The sequence below is a fragment of the Strix aluco genome, chromosome 1 (genome assembly GCF_031877795.1).
Source record: "Strix aluco isolate bStrAlu1 chromosome 1, bStrAlu1.hap1, whole genome shotgun sequence".
Taxonomy (NCBI): domain Eukaryota; kingdom Metazoa; phylum Chordata; class Aves; order Strigiformes; family Strigidae; genus Strix; species Strix aluco.
In genome coordinates this window covers 17,327,546-17,346,609 of record NC_133931.1, presented here as the reverse complement: position 1 = coordinate 17,346,609, position 19,064 = coordinate 17,327,546, and the positions used below count along the sequence as shown (strand labels likewise).

At 36.3% G+C, this 19,064-nt stretch overlaps 1 protein-coding gene across 2 annotated transcripts in view; it reads right to left on the bottom strand.

Moving 5' to 3' along the window:
* The window catches only part of CSMD3 (CUB and Sushi multiple domains 3), a 756,099-nt gene that overhangs the window by 627,715 nt on the left and 109,320 nt on the right, over positions 1-19,064 (bottom strand). For both annotated transcript variants that reach the window (XM_074808674.1, XM_074808748.1), the window contains exon 3: positions 9,423-9,535. In XM_074808674.1, coding sequence (XP_074664775.1) covers positions 9,423-9,535 — 113 coding nt within the window. The remainder of the gene's footprint in view (positions 1-9,422; positions 9,536-19,064) is intronic.

Below are 19,064 nucleotides of genomic sequence, written 5' to 3'. Positions count from 1 at the left end.
CCACCTGATCAAGGCAAAGAACATAACTGCAAGTAGACTTGCTTACCGCAAAAGGAGGGCTTTTAAAAATAGTCTTGTCAGGGGACAGTGACCTAACTAGAGTAGAAGAGAAGAAAACTGAGCCCAGGATTAGAAGGAAGGCCAGGAAGTAAGTAGCAAAATTGGGATGCTATACTTTAAGACATCACATTTGGATTTATTTGGGGAATTGTTAGGCAAAACCTCCTGGGAAACAATTATGAGAAGGAAGGACAGCCAGAAAGAAGGCTGATCTTTTTAAAAGCTAACCAACTATTTTAAGGGGAAGTGAACTTTGGCAAACGACTCATGGAGCTAACAAGGGAGCTTCTTAATGAACTGCAAATAAGCACAGACCAAAAAAAAATGGAAAAAAAGAGTAGACAACAAGAAAGCAGTATAAAAGTGTTGCTTCAGTACTTGGGGACAAAATGAAGAAGGCCAAAGTCCAAAGGGCACTAACACTAACACTAGTGAGTGGTGTGATGGGTTATAAAAAAGGGATTCTACAAGTATTATAGTAACAAAGGACAGGGAAAAATACAGATACACTGGTAAGTGGAGAAGACAAAAATGGACAACATAGAAAAGGCAATCAGTGGTAGTCCCTCATGACTAGACAGACTAGTGATACATCTGTCCCAAAGAAAGCAAGAGGGACCACCATGGGCACTATAAACTAGTACCCCTTCCCTCAGTTCCTGGAAGTAACCTGAAGAGCACACTTTTGTAATCCATTTTCCAACACCTGAAGGATGAAGGTAATTGGGAATAATCAGCACAGATTTAACAAGGGCAAATTATGCTTGATGTACCCAAATAATATTTAAGGATGTGAAGGGATGTTATAAGCGACTACTGCCTCCAGCAGCTCTAGGGCCTGGAGTTTTTTTCTTGTCCAGCCATAGAAGGCCAGCTCAGGGCACCTTTAGACATGGGGGTGTGTGACTCAGGCCAATGGACCTCATTCCTGCTTTCCCATTTGCAGGTTTAACTGGTTGCACAACTAAACATGTATCCCAGAGGAACATACGCACACACAAGACACCAACATGTGGGAGAGAGTCAAGTTGACCGACCTGTCAGCCCTGCACAGCCTCTGAGAAGCAGCAAGGCTTTGATGAGAAACAGGCCTTGGGAGAAAGATAAGAAACTGCTGAGTTGTGCCAAGGTGGCAGAAGAAAACAGCGCACAGCTGCAACACTGAACTGGGAAAAGTACTGACCTGTGAGAAGTTACCGCTGCGTGAACAGCACGTGAACAAGAAGTTGATTGGTCTGCACAGCGCGTGTTAGAGTGGTCTTATGCTGATAGGAGAAAAGGTAGATAGCTGTCTAATTGCTGATTTGCTAATTATGAAGTAAGAGCTTTGGCGAGAGCATAAGTATGTACTATTATAAGAAGAAAAAAAAAAGAATAAAGAAAGAAAATGGCCCCTGCCCTGCAGAAAGAAAGAACACTCTGACTCGTTATTTTGGCTGCTACACCAACGCAACTGGTACAGACTGCCACAACAGCGCCGACCTACAGAACTCACATAAAACACAAGCACTGGCACCCTAGTCTCCTTTTTATCTGTCAGGCACAGGAAGTCACTCATGCAGGCATACACATGAGACTATCTGGGTTCACAAGTACACGTACATTTGCAAATCCCCCAAGTACCAGCACAACCCTTCTGTCTGCCCGGCACCCCTGCGCAGATCCCAGGCCCTCTTACCAGCATCATGCATCCCCTACTCACTGGCTGGTCCAGCTTGATGCTCACTAGCAAAAACACAGCACTCACTTCTCCAGCATGGACTCTCCACCCATTTGATACCTCATCCCAGATGCAGGATCTCCTACCTGCTGTCAAGTCCAGCTAGAAGCATGCTGGTGAATGACACATGCACACCTGGTTTGGAAAACAAACAGACAGTTCCCCCCCATACTCCCCCAACACCAAGCACACGCCCTGCTCCAGCTGCTGGTGCTGAGCCTCTCACTTGCTTCACTCATGCCTGTTCCTCCCAGTAGCTGGTTTTGGGGACACACACTGTTCCCACCCCAGTGTGAGAGACGACTTGTAAAAACAGGCCTGCAAGAAACACAGACTGAGAAAAACAGCCTGAGAGAAAGATAAAAGTTAGCAGGAGGAGTGGAGGCCCTCAGAGCTAAGGAATGTCTCAAACACTTGCAAGTAACGAAACTATAGTCATGGGGTGGATAGTGTGGAGGTCGAAGGTGATAAGGCTGCCCCAATAACAGAGGATGCAGCTGAAGGGGAGGGGGAGGGGGCAGAGAGCGAAGTGAAACGAAGAAGACGGATGCCTCCTTGGACCTTCGCTGGTGGGATCTACGCAGGAGCTCAGACCGGTGATCTCTATTTCTCTATTCCCTCCACCTCCCTCCTTTCCTTCTCCCCCTTTTCCTTCCCTACCATTAAGAAATGCAAGGCATACTGTATTGCTTGCCACAACTCATTATATACTTAGCCAATTATCGTGTATCCAATTCATACATTATGGGAAGTTAATAAATGTTTGGACTTTGAGACTTGTCTCACCGTTGTCCGCTCCGTTGGGGATTTACAAATCTGAGTCACTTGTCTCCCTTGTCTGAGCGGGATGTGACACCCAGTGAGTAGCAGCCAAGACCCTCATCCACTCCAGTAGCTGGCACTGAGGCCCCACCCACTCCAGTAGCTGATACCCACAGGCCAGGGGCACCTGCACCCCTGGGCTGACTCCAGTAGCTGGCACTCTGAAGCCCTTACACACACACAGGATAGGGAGTGAGAATGCACTGAGAGTTAAAAAAGGATTTAATAAGAAGATAGGACAGATTGTGGTGATCAGGTGCAGGGCTCAGCTAGATGAGCATACTGACCAGGCCTGTTTGTCACACAGACATCACAACACTCACAAAATGATGAAAATGCAGAATAATAGCACAAAATAATTTATGATTTGGAACAAAATACTTTATGTTAAGACTTTTAAAGCCCATATTAAAGAGCAAGAATACTCTGAAGGGTGTGATTTTATTGCAGTACTTAAGAACCTAACATAAGAACTAACAGATGCTAATACTAAGGGCTCTGTAATTTAGCAGATAAAAGTAGAACAAGAGGCAGTGACTGGAAATGTAAAAATCAGAGTTAAATAGTCTTGTTTCTAAGTGAGTCAGGGTGATCAGTGGAATCAAAGAAAGTGATAGTTTTCTTAAAGCTTGATATCTTCAAGAGCTGAATTTCTTTCCAGAAGTTATTCTTCAGCCAAATCCAAATTAGTGATTGCAATATAAAGAAAATGGTGTGAAATGCAATAAAAATTAACCAGATTAAGTCCACGGGCCTATTTTTCTTTACTCTATCTGGATCTATACAGGAATGGTGGGAACAATACAACACATAAGTAAAATATTTAAAATTAATAAGCACCAACGCAACCTCGTATTGATTTCATAAACAGTGATTCTCTTCTGTGCTACAGCATTACAAGTACTTCTGGCATTAGAATTAGCATGATAGTCCTGAGGCAATGATGTATTGTGACACACAGGCTACACTGGATCAACTGGAATAAAAAAAATATTTTTCCAACAAATACTGATTTTATTTTTTGACAATGTCAAGTATTAACTGAGTGTGTTTTGGAAATGTTACTTATGATTTTAAAAAACACTGGCTAAGAAGATGTCATATGGCTATACATCTCTATATGATACATGGGAAAGAATATTGATTTATAGTTTTACTAGATAAAATATGTGAGGTATTTCAAAACTTTTAATAGGGTGGACTTCTTGTTTTGCTTTTTGTCTGAACTAATGCTGAAGTATTAATAATATGATCAAAAGCAGGATAATATTCTGCTATTGTTAATCATAGCATGAAATTTGTACAACTTCACTTCTCTTAGTGGAGTTACACTGCAAACACATCAATATAAAAAATCACTTTGCAACATGACCTAGCACCATATTTTTTAGCTTACATATTTACTTATTCTTTTTCTAAACTTTAGTTGACAGTTCCTCTTTATTTAATAAATTAATTTGAAAATAGTGCAAATTGTAACTTTCCCTTTGCCTTCCCGATACCAAGGGAGTTCAGAACTACCTACCATGTTAATGACTACCTTGAAGAATGGTACAATAAAGTCAAAACCTCATAAGCATCTTTCAAGTTTTCTATTTCCCTGAATACGCAGCCATTTTGTTTCTGCATCACACGCTGTGGATACAAGTCTATGAACAGACATTGTTGGGATGTTTCCTGTCCACAATTAGTATTCCAAGACCAGAAGGATATACTAGATAATTTTCTGTGACTTCCTAGACAGTATGGCAGATACTCACACATTCAGCCAAGAAACCCCAGCACCTTTTTTTTCTTGTTATCTAATAGGTTGAATGGAAGTAAAACTTTAGAATGGCCTTCTTATGTTTAGTATGTTTCCTTCTTAAATTTACTATGTTTCATTTCATTTCAAAAACAGGAGTTTCCATGATGAATAAATGCATCTCTTTAGGTGATTTAAGCATTCTCTATTTTAATTATTCTTTTATTTTCTTTGTGGACTTTTCTTTCAGAAACTTTAGGCAAACTCAATTTAATTCCATTTTTATTAAGGGCTTGCTGAAGAAATCTTATGACAGAGAGCAGCCATATCCAAAATAGCTATGGCAAAATCTGAACAAAAAACCCTCGAACCTGTAGTGTCTGTCAGGTGATAAGCCTGGTGAGAACTTCACAGTCTAAAGTCTGTGGCTTTTACAACTCCAACCTGGCAAACACTTTTTGAGTGGACCTTTTACAGAGACCACTCCAACATTAAACAATAATTCATTTGTACTCCTTTAAATTTTTATATGTAGTAGTGGTATTATTAGCTTAATACATCTAGTACTTCATGAATCTTACCTAAATCCAAGATTTAGATTATGTGTGGCCATATTTCTGAATTCTGATATGCAGGAGAGGTAAAAATAGATTATCCTATTTGTCCACATTCTCTAGGTCTATACCAACTGCCAAAATTATTTTTAGCATTCACATCATGGCACATTTAAGTCCTGCTAGTATTTCTGATCTACATGCTTCAATAATCCTGTATATCAGCTACCAATTTTTCTTAATGTTGCTGAAAGAAATGCATGATAGGTCCCTAGAAGTCACTAGATGGAAATCCTGTTCTGTTAATAAACACCATCTGCTCCCTTCTTTCCTGTCCCCTGCTCCCATTATCCATAAAGATGAGATCAGTCTTGAAATTATTAGCATTGCTCTCGAACCCCTCTCAAAAGCATTTCAGCAGAATTGCTGAATTCCTATAGCACCACTCCAGTACAAACACGAAGACTATTTCATTATTTATAGTGTCTAATAATTCAGTATGTGAATTCTTATGTCTAATAATTCAGCATGTGTAGCAGTACAAAACAGATAAAATTATATTTGATAACACTATTATAAATAATTGCAATCCATCTCCAGGACATTCAGAGTTTCCACTATAAAAATAATCTATATATTAAGTTCTTTTTTTCTTCCTTATGATTAATAGGAGAGCACAAAAATGTCTATCATATTTACTTGAATAAAGATTGCCATAAATTCTAGCAGTAAATTTGCTAATGAAGTCAATGATTTTAACAATGTTAGCTACCTGTTTAATAGCTATAAAATAACCCAGTAAGAACAAAAGGAAGCACTGTTCAAAGCAGGACGAGGTTCACTGAAGCCCCTTGCTGTATGGGCCAAGTTGCTATGTCGCTTTCTTTCTTAGCAGCTGTATTTCTCCTCCTGTGCTCTCAATGAATAAAGTTGCTTATGTATCTCAGAACAACAGGAAATGGAAAACTGCATTAAATTCTTCCAGTCTGAAACCAAAACAATCTTATCAGAAATAAAATAAAAAGGACACAGCTACTTTGTGACTTCACCTAAATTATCAAATAAGGGATTAATATAGTATTTCTCCTCCATACATGTTACACAGATCCTGAAAGCTAAAAAGAAAAAAAAAAAAAAAAAAAAAGGCGTGGAATCAGCAGACTTGTAACTCCTCCATTCCTCACTCCAGCCAGCAAAGCTGTGTCGCTAGACAATGATGAAATGATAAATTGCTGCTGGTAATATTGTAGCTCGAGTTTTTTTCTTAAAATCCCTCCTTAATTTTCAATGCATCTCACCATTTTCTGTTGCCACTGTAACTCTTTTTTTTCAAGTAATCGGTTTCAGTTTTCTCTCATGGAATCCTTTTTCTCTAGGTCTGGTGGGCTATATAGAGAGGTGTATCTCACTACTTCTCAGACGTGTTCTTTCCCAAATAATAGAGAAACTGAACATGGAGAGGTATGTGCACAATGGTACCAAAGCTAACCCAAATATGCCACTTGACATTGAGGAAAGCAAGGTGAAAAAGAGAAAGACAGAGAGAAGGAGATAAGAAGGAGTGAGAAGAATGGATGGATGGAGGATACAGATTGAGGTTTATGATATTGATGGCAGGAGGCCAGAGTGGGTATTTCTGTGGTCTATTGTGTACTTAGTTCGACCAGATGCAATTGCAGGGCCTTACATATGATGGTCCAGCACCGTAGTTCTATTGATGATATAATTTTATATGTTTTCGTACACATTTTTATTCTCAGGAGACCAGAAGATTAATATGTTCCTCTATGTTATAATCAAGAAAGTCCACAGTAGACTCATTGTTTCCACAGATTCTGTCAGGTAGTCTGGACTTCCTTGTCAACTTTCAGCTCAACTGCAAATATGTCAAGGAGGATGGGAGGTCAAAGAAAGAGACATTTATGGGCTTTGCTTATTTGGGGTTTTTGGGGGGTTGATTTTTTTGTAAAGGAAGTGAACAGTAATGCATTCCATATAGCCATCTGTCTATGTCCTATATTTCCAAACATTTAAAAGAAAAGTATTTTAAATGATCATGGATTATGAAAGGTATGTTTCTTCTTTTTCAAATCACACCTGGATCTAATCCTTTCAGATATATGTCTCTACTGCTCATCCTGCCATCTCATGCTACCTCTGTCTATCATTTTGCTTTATTGCAATGATAGGTTGCTAATCATTTCTACCTTAGGTTTTAAATTACAAATCCATAATGAAGCACTTAAGTATGTGGTCTGATATTTAGGGGTACTAAGTATGCAGATGTTTCATCAGGAAGCTAAAAAGGAGTTACTGGGCAATCAAAATTTTTGAAAATTAGATACTAGGTAGAACCAGACCTGAAAATGTTGATTACAGGGTTATACACATTCACAAAGAGTAAAAGAACAGAAATGGAGATTGCCCTGATGTGATTATCATTTAAATACACCTATTCTCTCATGTCAAGGAATGATGCATGAAATGAATGAAACATAACGAGTTTTCATTTCTTTGCTAGCTGGGTATAAAGACAGGTAGCTTTATAGGAAGTCAGAAAAACAGGAATTGAAAGAAAAATTCTCTCACTGAATGAAGCTGACTTGATGCAGCTCTTAAAAAAAGTAGATCTGGCTGTGGGAAGGGAGACTCCAGTGAACTGAAACTCTGGGGTCTAGCCTAACTTCTTTCACTGTTCCTGAAATCACAAAATAAAGCCTCAGATTCAAAGAAGATGAGTATCAAATACAAGGTAACAAATTTATGTTTTGTTATAAAATATTGATTTCTGTGGTTGAAGGCAAAATTTCCACACACTTGTCAGTGATTTAAGAGCTTGAGTTCTACTAATTGGCATGTTATTTTAGCCTAGAAAGGAACTATATGAGGAGTCAGTCATATGCAAACTGAACTCTATTGGTAATCTTCCATTTCAGGTTTCATCATTCTCTGTCATAACTGAAAGGCATAGCACACTATCTGTTAGCATTAGTAGTGCAAAACCTTGGAAAAATGTATAAGGACAGCAGCTGATACCATATATAGTGAATCTGAATTTCCCAATTTATGGCACCAAATCAATGATACAAAATGCTACATATTTTGTTAATATGCATAAGGGTAGTATATATTATATTTTGCATAGTTAAATAATAGGAATTTATATATAACATTTTTGTAATAACACAGCTGCTGTGCAAAGTTACTAACACTTGGAAAATTAACAGACTACAGAGTAGCTATGATCTAGCCAAAAACAATTGTTACACTTAGCTTGATTTAACAGACTATAAAGTAGCTACAATCCAGCCAAAACCAGTTACACATAGCTTGAATTTGTATTTTGTAAATTACCTCTTGCTTGCGTGCAAGCCAGAAAAAAGTGTGTGTGTAACTGCCTCATTTGCTTTCTATAATAAGGGACAAGAAAGGCCTGAAAATTCTTTTACATTTTTCATTTCATACCTTTACATAAGTACGGAGGGAATTTCTATATGAAATAGCATTCTAATGCATCATACCTGAAGATAAACTATGTCAATGGCTGAATACATTTTACTACAGATGGTTCTGGGCTGTATTTCTATGGCAGCCCTTCATTGCATTACCTGTTTTCGGATATTTTCCTAGCTATCAAAGTGTTACTCAGCTAGTTACTTTCTCAGAGATTAGTTTCTGTTGCAGGCAGGACTGAGCAGTGTATAACAATGGCCTCAGAGCTTCTCCAGGCAGTTTACTATATCTTCTGGCTTGTTGACAGAGACACTTAATGGAAGCAGAAAGATCAAGTGTCCTTACATCAATTTAAAAAAGAAAAAAATAAAAGAGAAAGATAAAAACAACAGTTTCTGTTTATATCCTATAAATACATGTTAGAGTTTATAGTCCCAGGGCCAAGAAACTGATTTAAAAAAATGGATGGATGATATATTCCAACTCTTCAAACATTACTAAAATGAGTTTGATCATAAACTAGATCCTTTCTGGAACATAAATATGAACTTCTGAACTTCAGGAATACCTGTGCCCATTCATTTACTTCAGTGTCTGTGTGAAAACTGTAGACAATTGTGAAAACTGCAGTAGGGAAGTAGTTTTATGTCAGTTCAGAGAACTGAGTCAGCATTTCTCCTATGCAAAAGTATGAGAAGGAATCTGTCCATAAAACTTGCAGATATAAATTCAACTATCTAGTGAAATTCAAGAGTGAATTATAATGTATTGGCATTAATTTGAATAAGCATATGTTAGAAGAACCAGAAAGAATATGATTATGTTTTTCAGAATTTAAAGAATTTGGCATTATTAAAGGTCATAAAACATTTGTGTCTGGATAGGACTATAGACAGTAGAGTTTTAAATATTTTGGTGTCAGATGTGAGTCTATGCATTTGAAAGACTGACCCTGTAACTTGTGTAAGATTACAAATGTGCATTTCTATATATTTTTGTGGGACATTTTTTTTATTATGTATAGAGATCAGAGAAAAAAATCAAAAATCTTTTGTTAAGAATGTCTTACCTTCATAGTAAACTTTAAACCCGTGAGCACTAACTGCAAAGTCACTTGTCAAGCGCAGTGAAAATACAGATTTTGTACTTGTCACAGGTGGAGGAAGATGAAATCCTGTTAACCTAAAAAACAAAAAAGCACAGCTCGTGGTTAATTGTCTGAAAAATAGAACAGCGTGTGACAGGTTGCTGTTCCAAACAATATTTCATCATGGAAAGGGCAATGGACTTAAAAGTATATAGTTTATATTACTTAAAAAAATTATTTTTATATAATAGTTTAAGGAATCAATATAAAATTTTAGCAGCTTTCATGGACACTGAGCCAGGTAAGGTACATCGTTTTGGGAAAACTACTTAGAGATGATAGTAAGATATAGAAACTGGACTTTAAAAATGGTCCAGATTATCAGTAAATGAAAAAAAAAAACCAAAACAAAACAGTCCAAACCACCAGCCCATTTATACTATTTAGGGTTATGTTAAAACATCTATTGCATTGTATATTTTACACAGACTTCTGTTAAAATCTGTAGTGGGTGAATTTTCTGCAGTAATATGATGAAAGAAAGGGGACCATGATTCACTTTACTGAGGGAATTTAAAATTACTTAAACTATGTACTTTAACCTCAGAGAAGATATTTCTGCTTTCAACTCAAACAGGAAATCCAAAGAGCATCATTGTGAAATCATACATCCATAACGTGCTGGGTTTGGGTGGCAGGGTTTTGGTAGCAGGGGAGGGGTCTACAGTGGTGGCCCCTGTGAGAAGCTTCTCAAAGCTCCTCCAGCTCCAAGTCGGTCCCACCTCTGGCTAAAACCGAGCCAATCAGTGATTGTGGCTGTGCCTCTGGGATAACGTATTTAAGAAGGGGAACCTGAGTTGGGGACGACTTTGAGAAGGAGTTACAAGAAAGACACCTATACAAACACCGAGGTCAGTGAAAGGAAGGAGGAAGTGGGGGGAGGTGTTCTGGAGCAGGGTCCCCCCTGTACCCCATGGTGAGATGGCAGGGCTGCCCTCCCCTGCCACCATGGAGGTCACTGGAAGAACAGAGATTTGCCTGCAGCCTGTGGAGGACCTCCGGGGCTCTATGGGAAGAAGAAGCCCCTGCTGTTGTAGTTCGGCACTCGGAGGACTGCAACATGTGGAGGTGACCTACGCCAGAGCACCTCAGGAAGAATGTGTCCTGTGGGGAGAGAGTTTGTGGAGGACTGTCTCCTGTGAGAGGGATGCCAAGTGGAGCAGGGGGAAGAATGCAGAGGAGTGCATCCCCCCCGACCCCGGAGGAAGAAGCATTGGACTGACTGCATCCCCCATCCCCTGCCTCTGTGCCACTGGAGGAGGAGGTAGAAATATCAAGAACAAAACAGCACAGAGAGAAAGGAGGGGGGGGATAAGCTGTGTTTTTAAGATATGGTAACTTTTCCCACTGTCCCATTCTGTCTGTTAAATGTTGGTTTTGTAAAATGTTTGAATTCAAGTGATGTTCTTGTTTATTTCCCCTTCCCCTAGGAGTGTCTTTTGCCTGTGACCATTTAAATAGGTGAGAAAACCCTCCCTGTCCTTATCTCAATTCCTGAGCCTTTTTTTTTCATTTTTCTCCTTCCCAGCGCTGGCAGGGATGGAGTGAGTGAACAGCTGGGTGGTGGTCAACTGCCCTCTGGGCTCAAACCAGGACCATAAAGACAGCTCTCGTGTAAGGAATTATGGGGTTGCTAGGAGGTTTTTTTTGGTTGGTTGGTTGGTTGGTTTGGTTTTATTAAAACCAGTATTTTTGAGACACAGATGAAAGGACACTTCTCGTGTACTCATAGCACTGCTGATATGCTCTACCGATACGCAGCTCTACACATTCTTTTCATTTGACGTAGATAACACTTTCTCTGTTCTAGGAGAATAACCCAATCAGGGTTCACACCAGAGCAAGAAAACCCATAGTATTTACCTGTCAAAAATATGTAGAGAGCAAATTTAATAATTTAACAATGTATACTCACAAACGAAAACTAGACATACCTTTGGAGCCCAGTTAGTCGTGTATGGCAAATTGTGTAGCAGATTAGGATGATTTATTTTATTAATTATTAACATTAAATTGTTTTCATGTGTTTGTAGCTGAGCCCTATTTTTACTCATTACTTTGAATTTAGAATTATAGAAAAATTTAGGTCAGAAGACACCTGTGGAGATCAGACAGTCTAACCTCCTGCTCAAAGTAGGCTTAATGTAAGAGTAAGTCAAAGTTGCTCAAGACGTACCTTTTCTCTTAAAATAAATTCACCATTTCCTTTTTTTTTTTATTCATACATTCATGATGATGTTTTAATTACTGCTATATGTGAAATATAAAATTTAATGTACATATGCACAAACAGCCTCCAAAACTGTTCACTACTTTGTTAAACACCCACTACAAAACAGCTGTGTATTAAATATGATTCACAGAGACATTTGATTTTTCAATACATCTTTATAGGATTCCAGAACACACAGTTCATAGGTTGGTCTTGTGAACACTTAAAAAAAAAAAAAAAAAAAAAAAAAAAGATGTAAACTCTGATATTTTTTACTGGAAAGAAAAGCACATAATTTTAATTTTGCTTGATATAAGTACTGCAAACACCAATGGTGTTTAATGTTGCTTTAATACATTTTCTGCTGCTTTGTACTGAAATTCACTCTCAGTCTTGTTCTGAAATGTACTGATAAGTTATGTCCTGCCATTATCACCAGAGGGAAGGACAGAGAGTGATGAGAAGCCCGGAATTTGAAAGGTCAGGAAATGATTTCCTGAAAAATTATTGCAATTGCAATATTAGCATTTATTTTAATGATTTATCTATTTTTAATGTTTAGATACCTTTAGATGAGTTCTACGTAGTGTACTAGTAATTCACCATGAGACTCATTTGCTGTGGGGACCATAAAAAGTTTTATATTGTTCTCTGATGACTGTCTACTTAGTGTTCTTACTACTTGGTGTTCTTAACAGATACTCTAAATTAATGGGTGTTATATTGTTGGTTTTTCTCAGGTAATCTTTGGCAAAAAATCCCACAATAGCCTGTCTTTTTTCCAGGAAATATTCATTCATTACCCTATGCCCTCACTGAAACAATTGTTAAAGACACCGCAATAGCCAATGTATGCTATTGGTCACAATCATGACAGGTATGAAAGCCAAATTGTAAGATAATATTACTCACAGCATAATGACCAGAAAATTCAAAAAAATAAAAAAAAGTAGCAATGACAATTAAAGAGGTGTATATACAGATATCTTTTGTCATTAACAACTTCATGAATAATGTAATTAAATCAAAAGTAAATTAAAGAATTTATATGACTGTGCAAAGATGGAGCATTATTTACAGAATTTTTAGGAAACACATTATTTTATTTTATTATGAAAATATATTTTTATTCTAACAATAAAAAAAATAATAAAATGCTTAACTCTCCCAAATGGGCATATGCACTCTTTTACAAGTCAATATCAATGAAATTTTTCATTAGCTTATACATAAACCAATAAATACATTAATTCATTGGTAAGTATCACCACTTGAAAGTAATCTGACTTAACATAAAACCAAGCAATAATTTGAATAAAAATTTAATTCGCAGCACACAGTAGGTCTAGCTGGTATCTATTTAGCTAATCAATGATTTGAGAGAATTGTGGGTATAAACACATATCCAGCAGAAAAGAAATACACGTTTATCCCAAATTATTTAATTTTATGAGTCGTACATATAACAGCTTAGATGGGTAGGGTATTTTTAAAATGAACACGTTACTAGTGTGGCAAGCATTACAGCTTCATGTGCAAAATGGATCATTATTAGAGCCATTTGATACCATTTAGCTTTCAGGGGTCTGCCTTTTATCACCATCATTATGCTGCATTTACTCAGAAAGGTTCAGCTTGATTCTTTAATTCAGTTGCTATACTTAAATATATATGAAAAAATGCAGAGGTTTTATTTGTGGTTTAGTGGATGCAAAATTAATTAAAATTTTTAATTTGTAAAAATACAACAACATGAAAATATCACTTGGTAATATACTACACATTTTCAAGACGGAATATAATGTAATTTGCTCAGACAATTGAAGTAACCAATACTTGAGTATTTTTCATTGGGTACTACAGTACATTGACCTCAGAGCTTAAGTCTCAGTTGTGTGTAAAACTCTTCAAAAAGTTATAAATGTTAGCTAGAATAGTTTTCTTTGCCATTGAAAATAAAACATAACAAGTACATAATAACTGCAGCAGAGAGATGTCAGGTAAGCAGCAAAATGCCTGCAAGATAATGTATGTGCATAAGTCTGATTGTCACCTATTCAGACCAGTCACAACTAAATGGCTAACAAAGAGAGTAAGTACCTGGTAAAAGCAAAACTTTAGGTGGGACACTTATGCAAAACAAGCAGTCATCTCCTTAAGCTGGTATCATCTGCATATTAATCATATTTAAAATTCAAATTTCCTGTAGTAGCTGAGTTTTTTTTTATCTACAGCAATTTTCTCTCTTAAATGCCATTTGCATACTTCATTCCATTTGCATCAACTTTTTTCAGATTTAAAATACTTAATAGAGGGATTCAGGTGTCTCTCTACTGTTATTTTAGACACTGTGAGGTATCTGAGACATCAGGACAGAGCTGGTAGATATGACATTGGACCAACATGAGACCCATTGCTCTTCTGGAGATGGGATTCTAGATGTGCCCCCATGCAATGTTTAGCCACTTCAATCACCCCTTTATAGTCTACCACTTTGGCAGAATAAATTTATACTAGGACGGGGGGCGGGGGGGGGGGGAGCACTTTTCATTCACCCAGTCCTTATCCTCTTTCCCTTTTTTGTGTTGGAATTGGCTCATTTAGTGTTACCTGAAATACATAAAGAAATCCCATAAGCAACTGATACTGGCTTCTGTGGTAAGAAACCATGGGAACTAAAATGCAATGTCTACAGAAGTTTGAGAAAAATATATTTCTTTCTCTTTCAACTCTTAAAAAACAAAATTTTGAATTTAACATTATACTGGAATATTTGATTGGGATGGTGCAGTTCAGCTACAAAGTATTATCCAACATACAACAGTGATACAAATTTTTAAATTAATACACTTCATATTAATGCATATGTTTGCTTTGTTCTCACTGATGTCTTATCAAGCTTGTCTGGTACATTACGCCCACAGGAAATGGACACATTATATGTCCAGCTAGTAGACTCTGAAGTTGTGAATGTGAAGTATGAAACTAGCTGGGTAGATGCCCAAAGACAACAGATAATTCTGGGAGTGCAGGAAAAGGTTGAGATACATTTTTATTTATTCAGCTCTTCTACCTTAGAAACATCAGATGTTCTTCCTGAAAATCTTCTTGTCTACAGAAATTCTGAAACTCCAGTGTAAATATGGTAAAATTAAAGTTGGTATATCATGTGGAGACATAATATGTATTTAGATATTATTTGCATAATTTAGATATTTGTAAGCAAAATTATGATGCTTTGTAAAGTAGTTTCAATAAAGTGAATCTGGCAAAGTTTTTGTAATGACTTCACCATATAAGAATGAACAGAACAGAAACACTTGGTAACTGGGAGCCAGAGTAAAAGGCATGTGAGATATGATTAAAGATAGGTGTATAAATAACCTCAAATAGACCCAAGGCTGAGGAGAAGAAAATCTCCATCATCACCATCATACTCTTTGGCAAAGAATTCATCTTGCTGGTTGTTTATCATAACTACCCCCTGGTGCCATCTTCATCCCCCTGAGGAAAACCAAAGCTGTTGGGGACCCAGAGGGATATCAGAAGGGTGAGAACACCACCAGAGAAAAGAGGTAGATTCTAGGAAGATTCTGTATAATTTTAACTGCATTATCAACAAGATTTTGCTTTAATAATTGGTTACATGGAGTATGAGTGTTAGTAATTTGTAAATGGATTAGTAATAACTACTGCTATATTAACTGTTATATTTTTATTTGTTAAGATTTCTTGGCAAAATATGACATATTTTATTTGAGTCCTCAGATGTCTCTAAGTACTAAGGATGCAAGTGCAGAATATTTCCCAATGTACAAATTAAGTGACTAAAAGATGTCTGTTTCCATCTGAAAGACTAGTTTCGAAGGAATCTGTGTCATATGTGGGGAAGTTCTCTGACTCCATCCTTAGATCTTTTTTCAGTAATGGAAAGGGTCAAATGGAGTCTGCAACAAAACATTGTCTTATGTCTGCAGGAATTTCTAAATATCCTGTCACCATTAATTAAAATATAATAAATAAATTCTAAGAAGTTTTGATTATTTCTGAATATATATGAAAATCTGTAGTAATTTTTTTTGTTTTATTAGTGACTGAAAATTACATAATTATTTTTTCAGACATGCCATTTACAGTGTGTATCACTGTCTTTTCTTCCTGTGAGTTACTGTATTTCGGCACATGCTGTAGATTCACAAAAAACATGGGCATACAACAAAACACAGTTGAATCTCTGTCTGTTTTCCTTTCTTAAACTGGATTTTAAAAGACTTACTCCACGAATAACTGTAATCTCTCTCACTCTCTTTTTTTAATCATCTATATCATCATTTAAGAACAACAAATCAGCTTAGATTTATGGTTTCCAAGCTTTTAAGGTTTCTGAGTAGAGATTTCTGAAGTTTTATCAATCTTTTGTTCTCTGCTTTTACTGTGATCCTTGGGATAAACCTTTAATCATATATCAAGTGAGCTTTTAGTTGCATGCTGGACTTTAAACCTCCCAACTGCAGGAACAAATTAGAGCAATCTCTTCATAATTGCAAAGTTAAAATGATGGAAAGCAGTCTTGATTAGTCATACAAAAGTGCTCCTAGATAAATTGTTTACTTCAGATTGTAGTGTGATAAATGACAGCATTTCCTCATTGCCTGTATATCCCAGATAAACTGTTGTTTGACAAAACATCGATTACCCTTTTAAATATGTAATTTAAAAAAAATGTATTTTAAAGACCTTTTTTCAGGTTCACAAAAGTCTAGCTTTTTTACAGTCTGTTACTGCTTTCCAAAGAAAATACAGTCCTTCTAGAATATTTCAATTTGGATTGGATAGTATACAAGGAGATTGACCAAAAGATCTTTTAAGTGAATAGTAGTCTTTCACTTGATCTAAATAAACTTCTGATTAGCTCATAGGAATTTTGCAACAGCAAGAGTTCTAGGTTAATCTGAAATGTGTTTGTGCCTAAACAAATAAAATAATGCAGAAATATAAAACATGTCAACATGTCAACTTATTATAACTTTGACTGTAAAATTAGAAAGAGTGTCAAAGTCCATCCATTCTCACTTTTAGTTTGATCTCCAAAGAACTGTTTATTCTTAATGTCAAATGCAGAAGATGGATTCTGATGAAGAATACGCCTAATAAGCCAAATGCCAAGTATAAAATAAAAGTTGGTAAAATTAACTTTTTTATACCTTCACTGAGAATCTTCCCCACAGATAAAGCCAAACTTTCTGAAGACAGTAGAAATGTTATTCCATATTTAACTGTTTTCAGGAAATTGAAATATCTGATATATTCAAAGCACATTTAAAATATTTCTAATTACAGCTTTTGCTTTTATCATATTAATATAACTTTTATTTTTCTTCCGCTGTGAAATTTTGGTCTCAGTGTTACATATGCAACTTGATAATCTTCAGAGAATATTATTCTTAAAATCTGTAGTACATAAACAAATTAAACTGCATAACCAGTGGATTTCTTCTATTAAACTGAATACAGTCCTCCTACCAATTGTGTTATTTGCTGCTGTGTCCAGTAACTTATATTATTTATGCAGACACTACCATTTAACACTTATCAAATAAATGCAACTTAAACTTAGTAAGGTACTGCTGGGGCTTGGTCTTGTTGGACTACATGCTGATGAATTCATTATTAGCTGATGGAGTCTTGTCTGTGTGTTTGTGCATTCATATACACTTCTATTCATTTTCTAAGTAGCAGATTAGATTTAACATCTGACTGGAATGATGTTACACTGATTCAATTTCAAATTTAGTGAGATATGGTCTTTTGCCTGCCAAATTCTTGTTTAACATTTTCCTGCTACTTCTGATTATTGAGAGAAAAAAAAATCATAGATGCTCTCAGCAGAAGGGATTGCTTATTTGCATTTGCTAAGATAAAAACATCCTCTTCTCACCCAATTTGTTACTGCATTTGTTGTGATCAGCATCTGGTTGGCTGAAATAAAAGATTTCTTCAGGTTTTTTTCTAGGCACAGTTTTATTTTTGTCTTCTAATACAAATCAAATATTTGTTTCTGAGGACCCTATCCCCTCACTTGTACATGTCATGGCATTTTCTTATTTTGAATACTGAGATATTGAAGAGAAGATATGATTACTTAGTAAAGTATGAATTTTAAATATGTAGTGTATCCAATTTGGCATCCCATATTTCTGACTGCCACATTAAAACTGCATAGTTTCCTATTGGCATGTTATTGGTTGCCTTCTTTCATGATAATGGAAAATGTTTCCTTTTCAGTCTGTTTTGTGGTCTTTTTTTATTGTGTCTCTTCCATAATAACTCATCAAACATATAAGCATCTCTGATCTCTGAACAGCAGACTAACCATCTACCAGTAGAAAGTTCCAAAAGCATTGAAAACTAGCTAAGGAGCAGTAACAGTGAGTCATAAAAGGTAAGTAACAGAAAAGCTAGGAAAGGCAAGGAAATATGATTTTCAAAATTAAAGTATGCATTTCACTACCAAGATCTTTGATGAAATCTATGACATTAAATACATTATTTAAACATCAGTGGTGCTTTTATGTTTATGAATGAGTTAAGAAATAAAATTACTTTAAAAGGTAAAAGTTACCTACAACCGTTATCTACAAATATGTTTGCTTTTGAATAAGACCATGCATCTTTAAAGTAGCCCAGATCGTATTAACCCAAAGTTTCTCTTCCTTCCCTGAAATTGAATAGCCCATATTCCACACACAAAATCATACAGGACATTCAGTCTGAAGTATATCTCATGCTGTTGGATTTCTATACCATATTCCACAGTCTAGTGCTTGAGATTTAGTTGTAATTGTTTTAGTATAATTTACTTTCTCAGTGTCCACTGTAAACTAGAATGAATGCCACAAGAGAAAGAAGATTTTTTTTTATTCTTGTTTTGGCTTTCCCATGCAGTTTACCAAAAATGCATTAGTCTTCCCAAATAAATAAATACAAAACTTGTCCTATTGAAAATATGAGAAATACACAGGAAGGTTACCATAAAAAGATTGCCTGGATATCCTAAAATATTAATTCCACAACACAAGATAACAGGATAAATCAGACTGGAAGGAACTTCAGGAGGTCTCTATTCCAGACTCTTGCTCAAAGTAGGGTCAGGTCTGAGGTCAGACCAGGTTGCCCAGGGCTTTATACTGTTAAGTCTTGAAAATCTACAAGGATGGATGTTGCCCAGCTTCTCTGGGCAATCAGAACCAGTCCTTAATTGTCCATGAGACATACTGTGACAGATTCAAATGATTCTATGTGATAATAGCTTCTTTCACCTGATTTAAGTAACATACCTAAGTGATCACAAA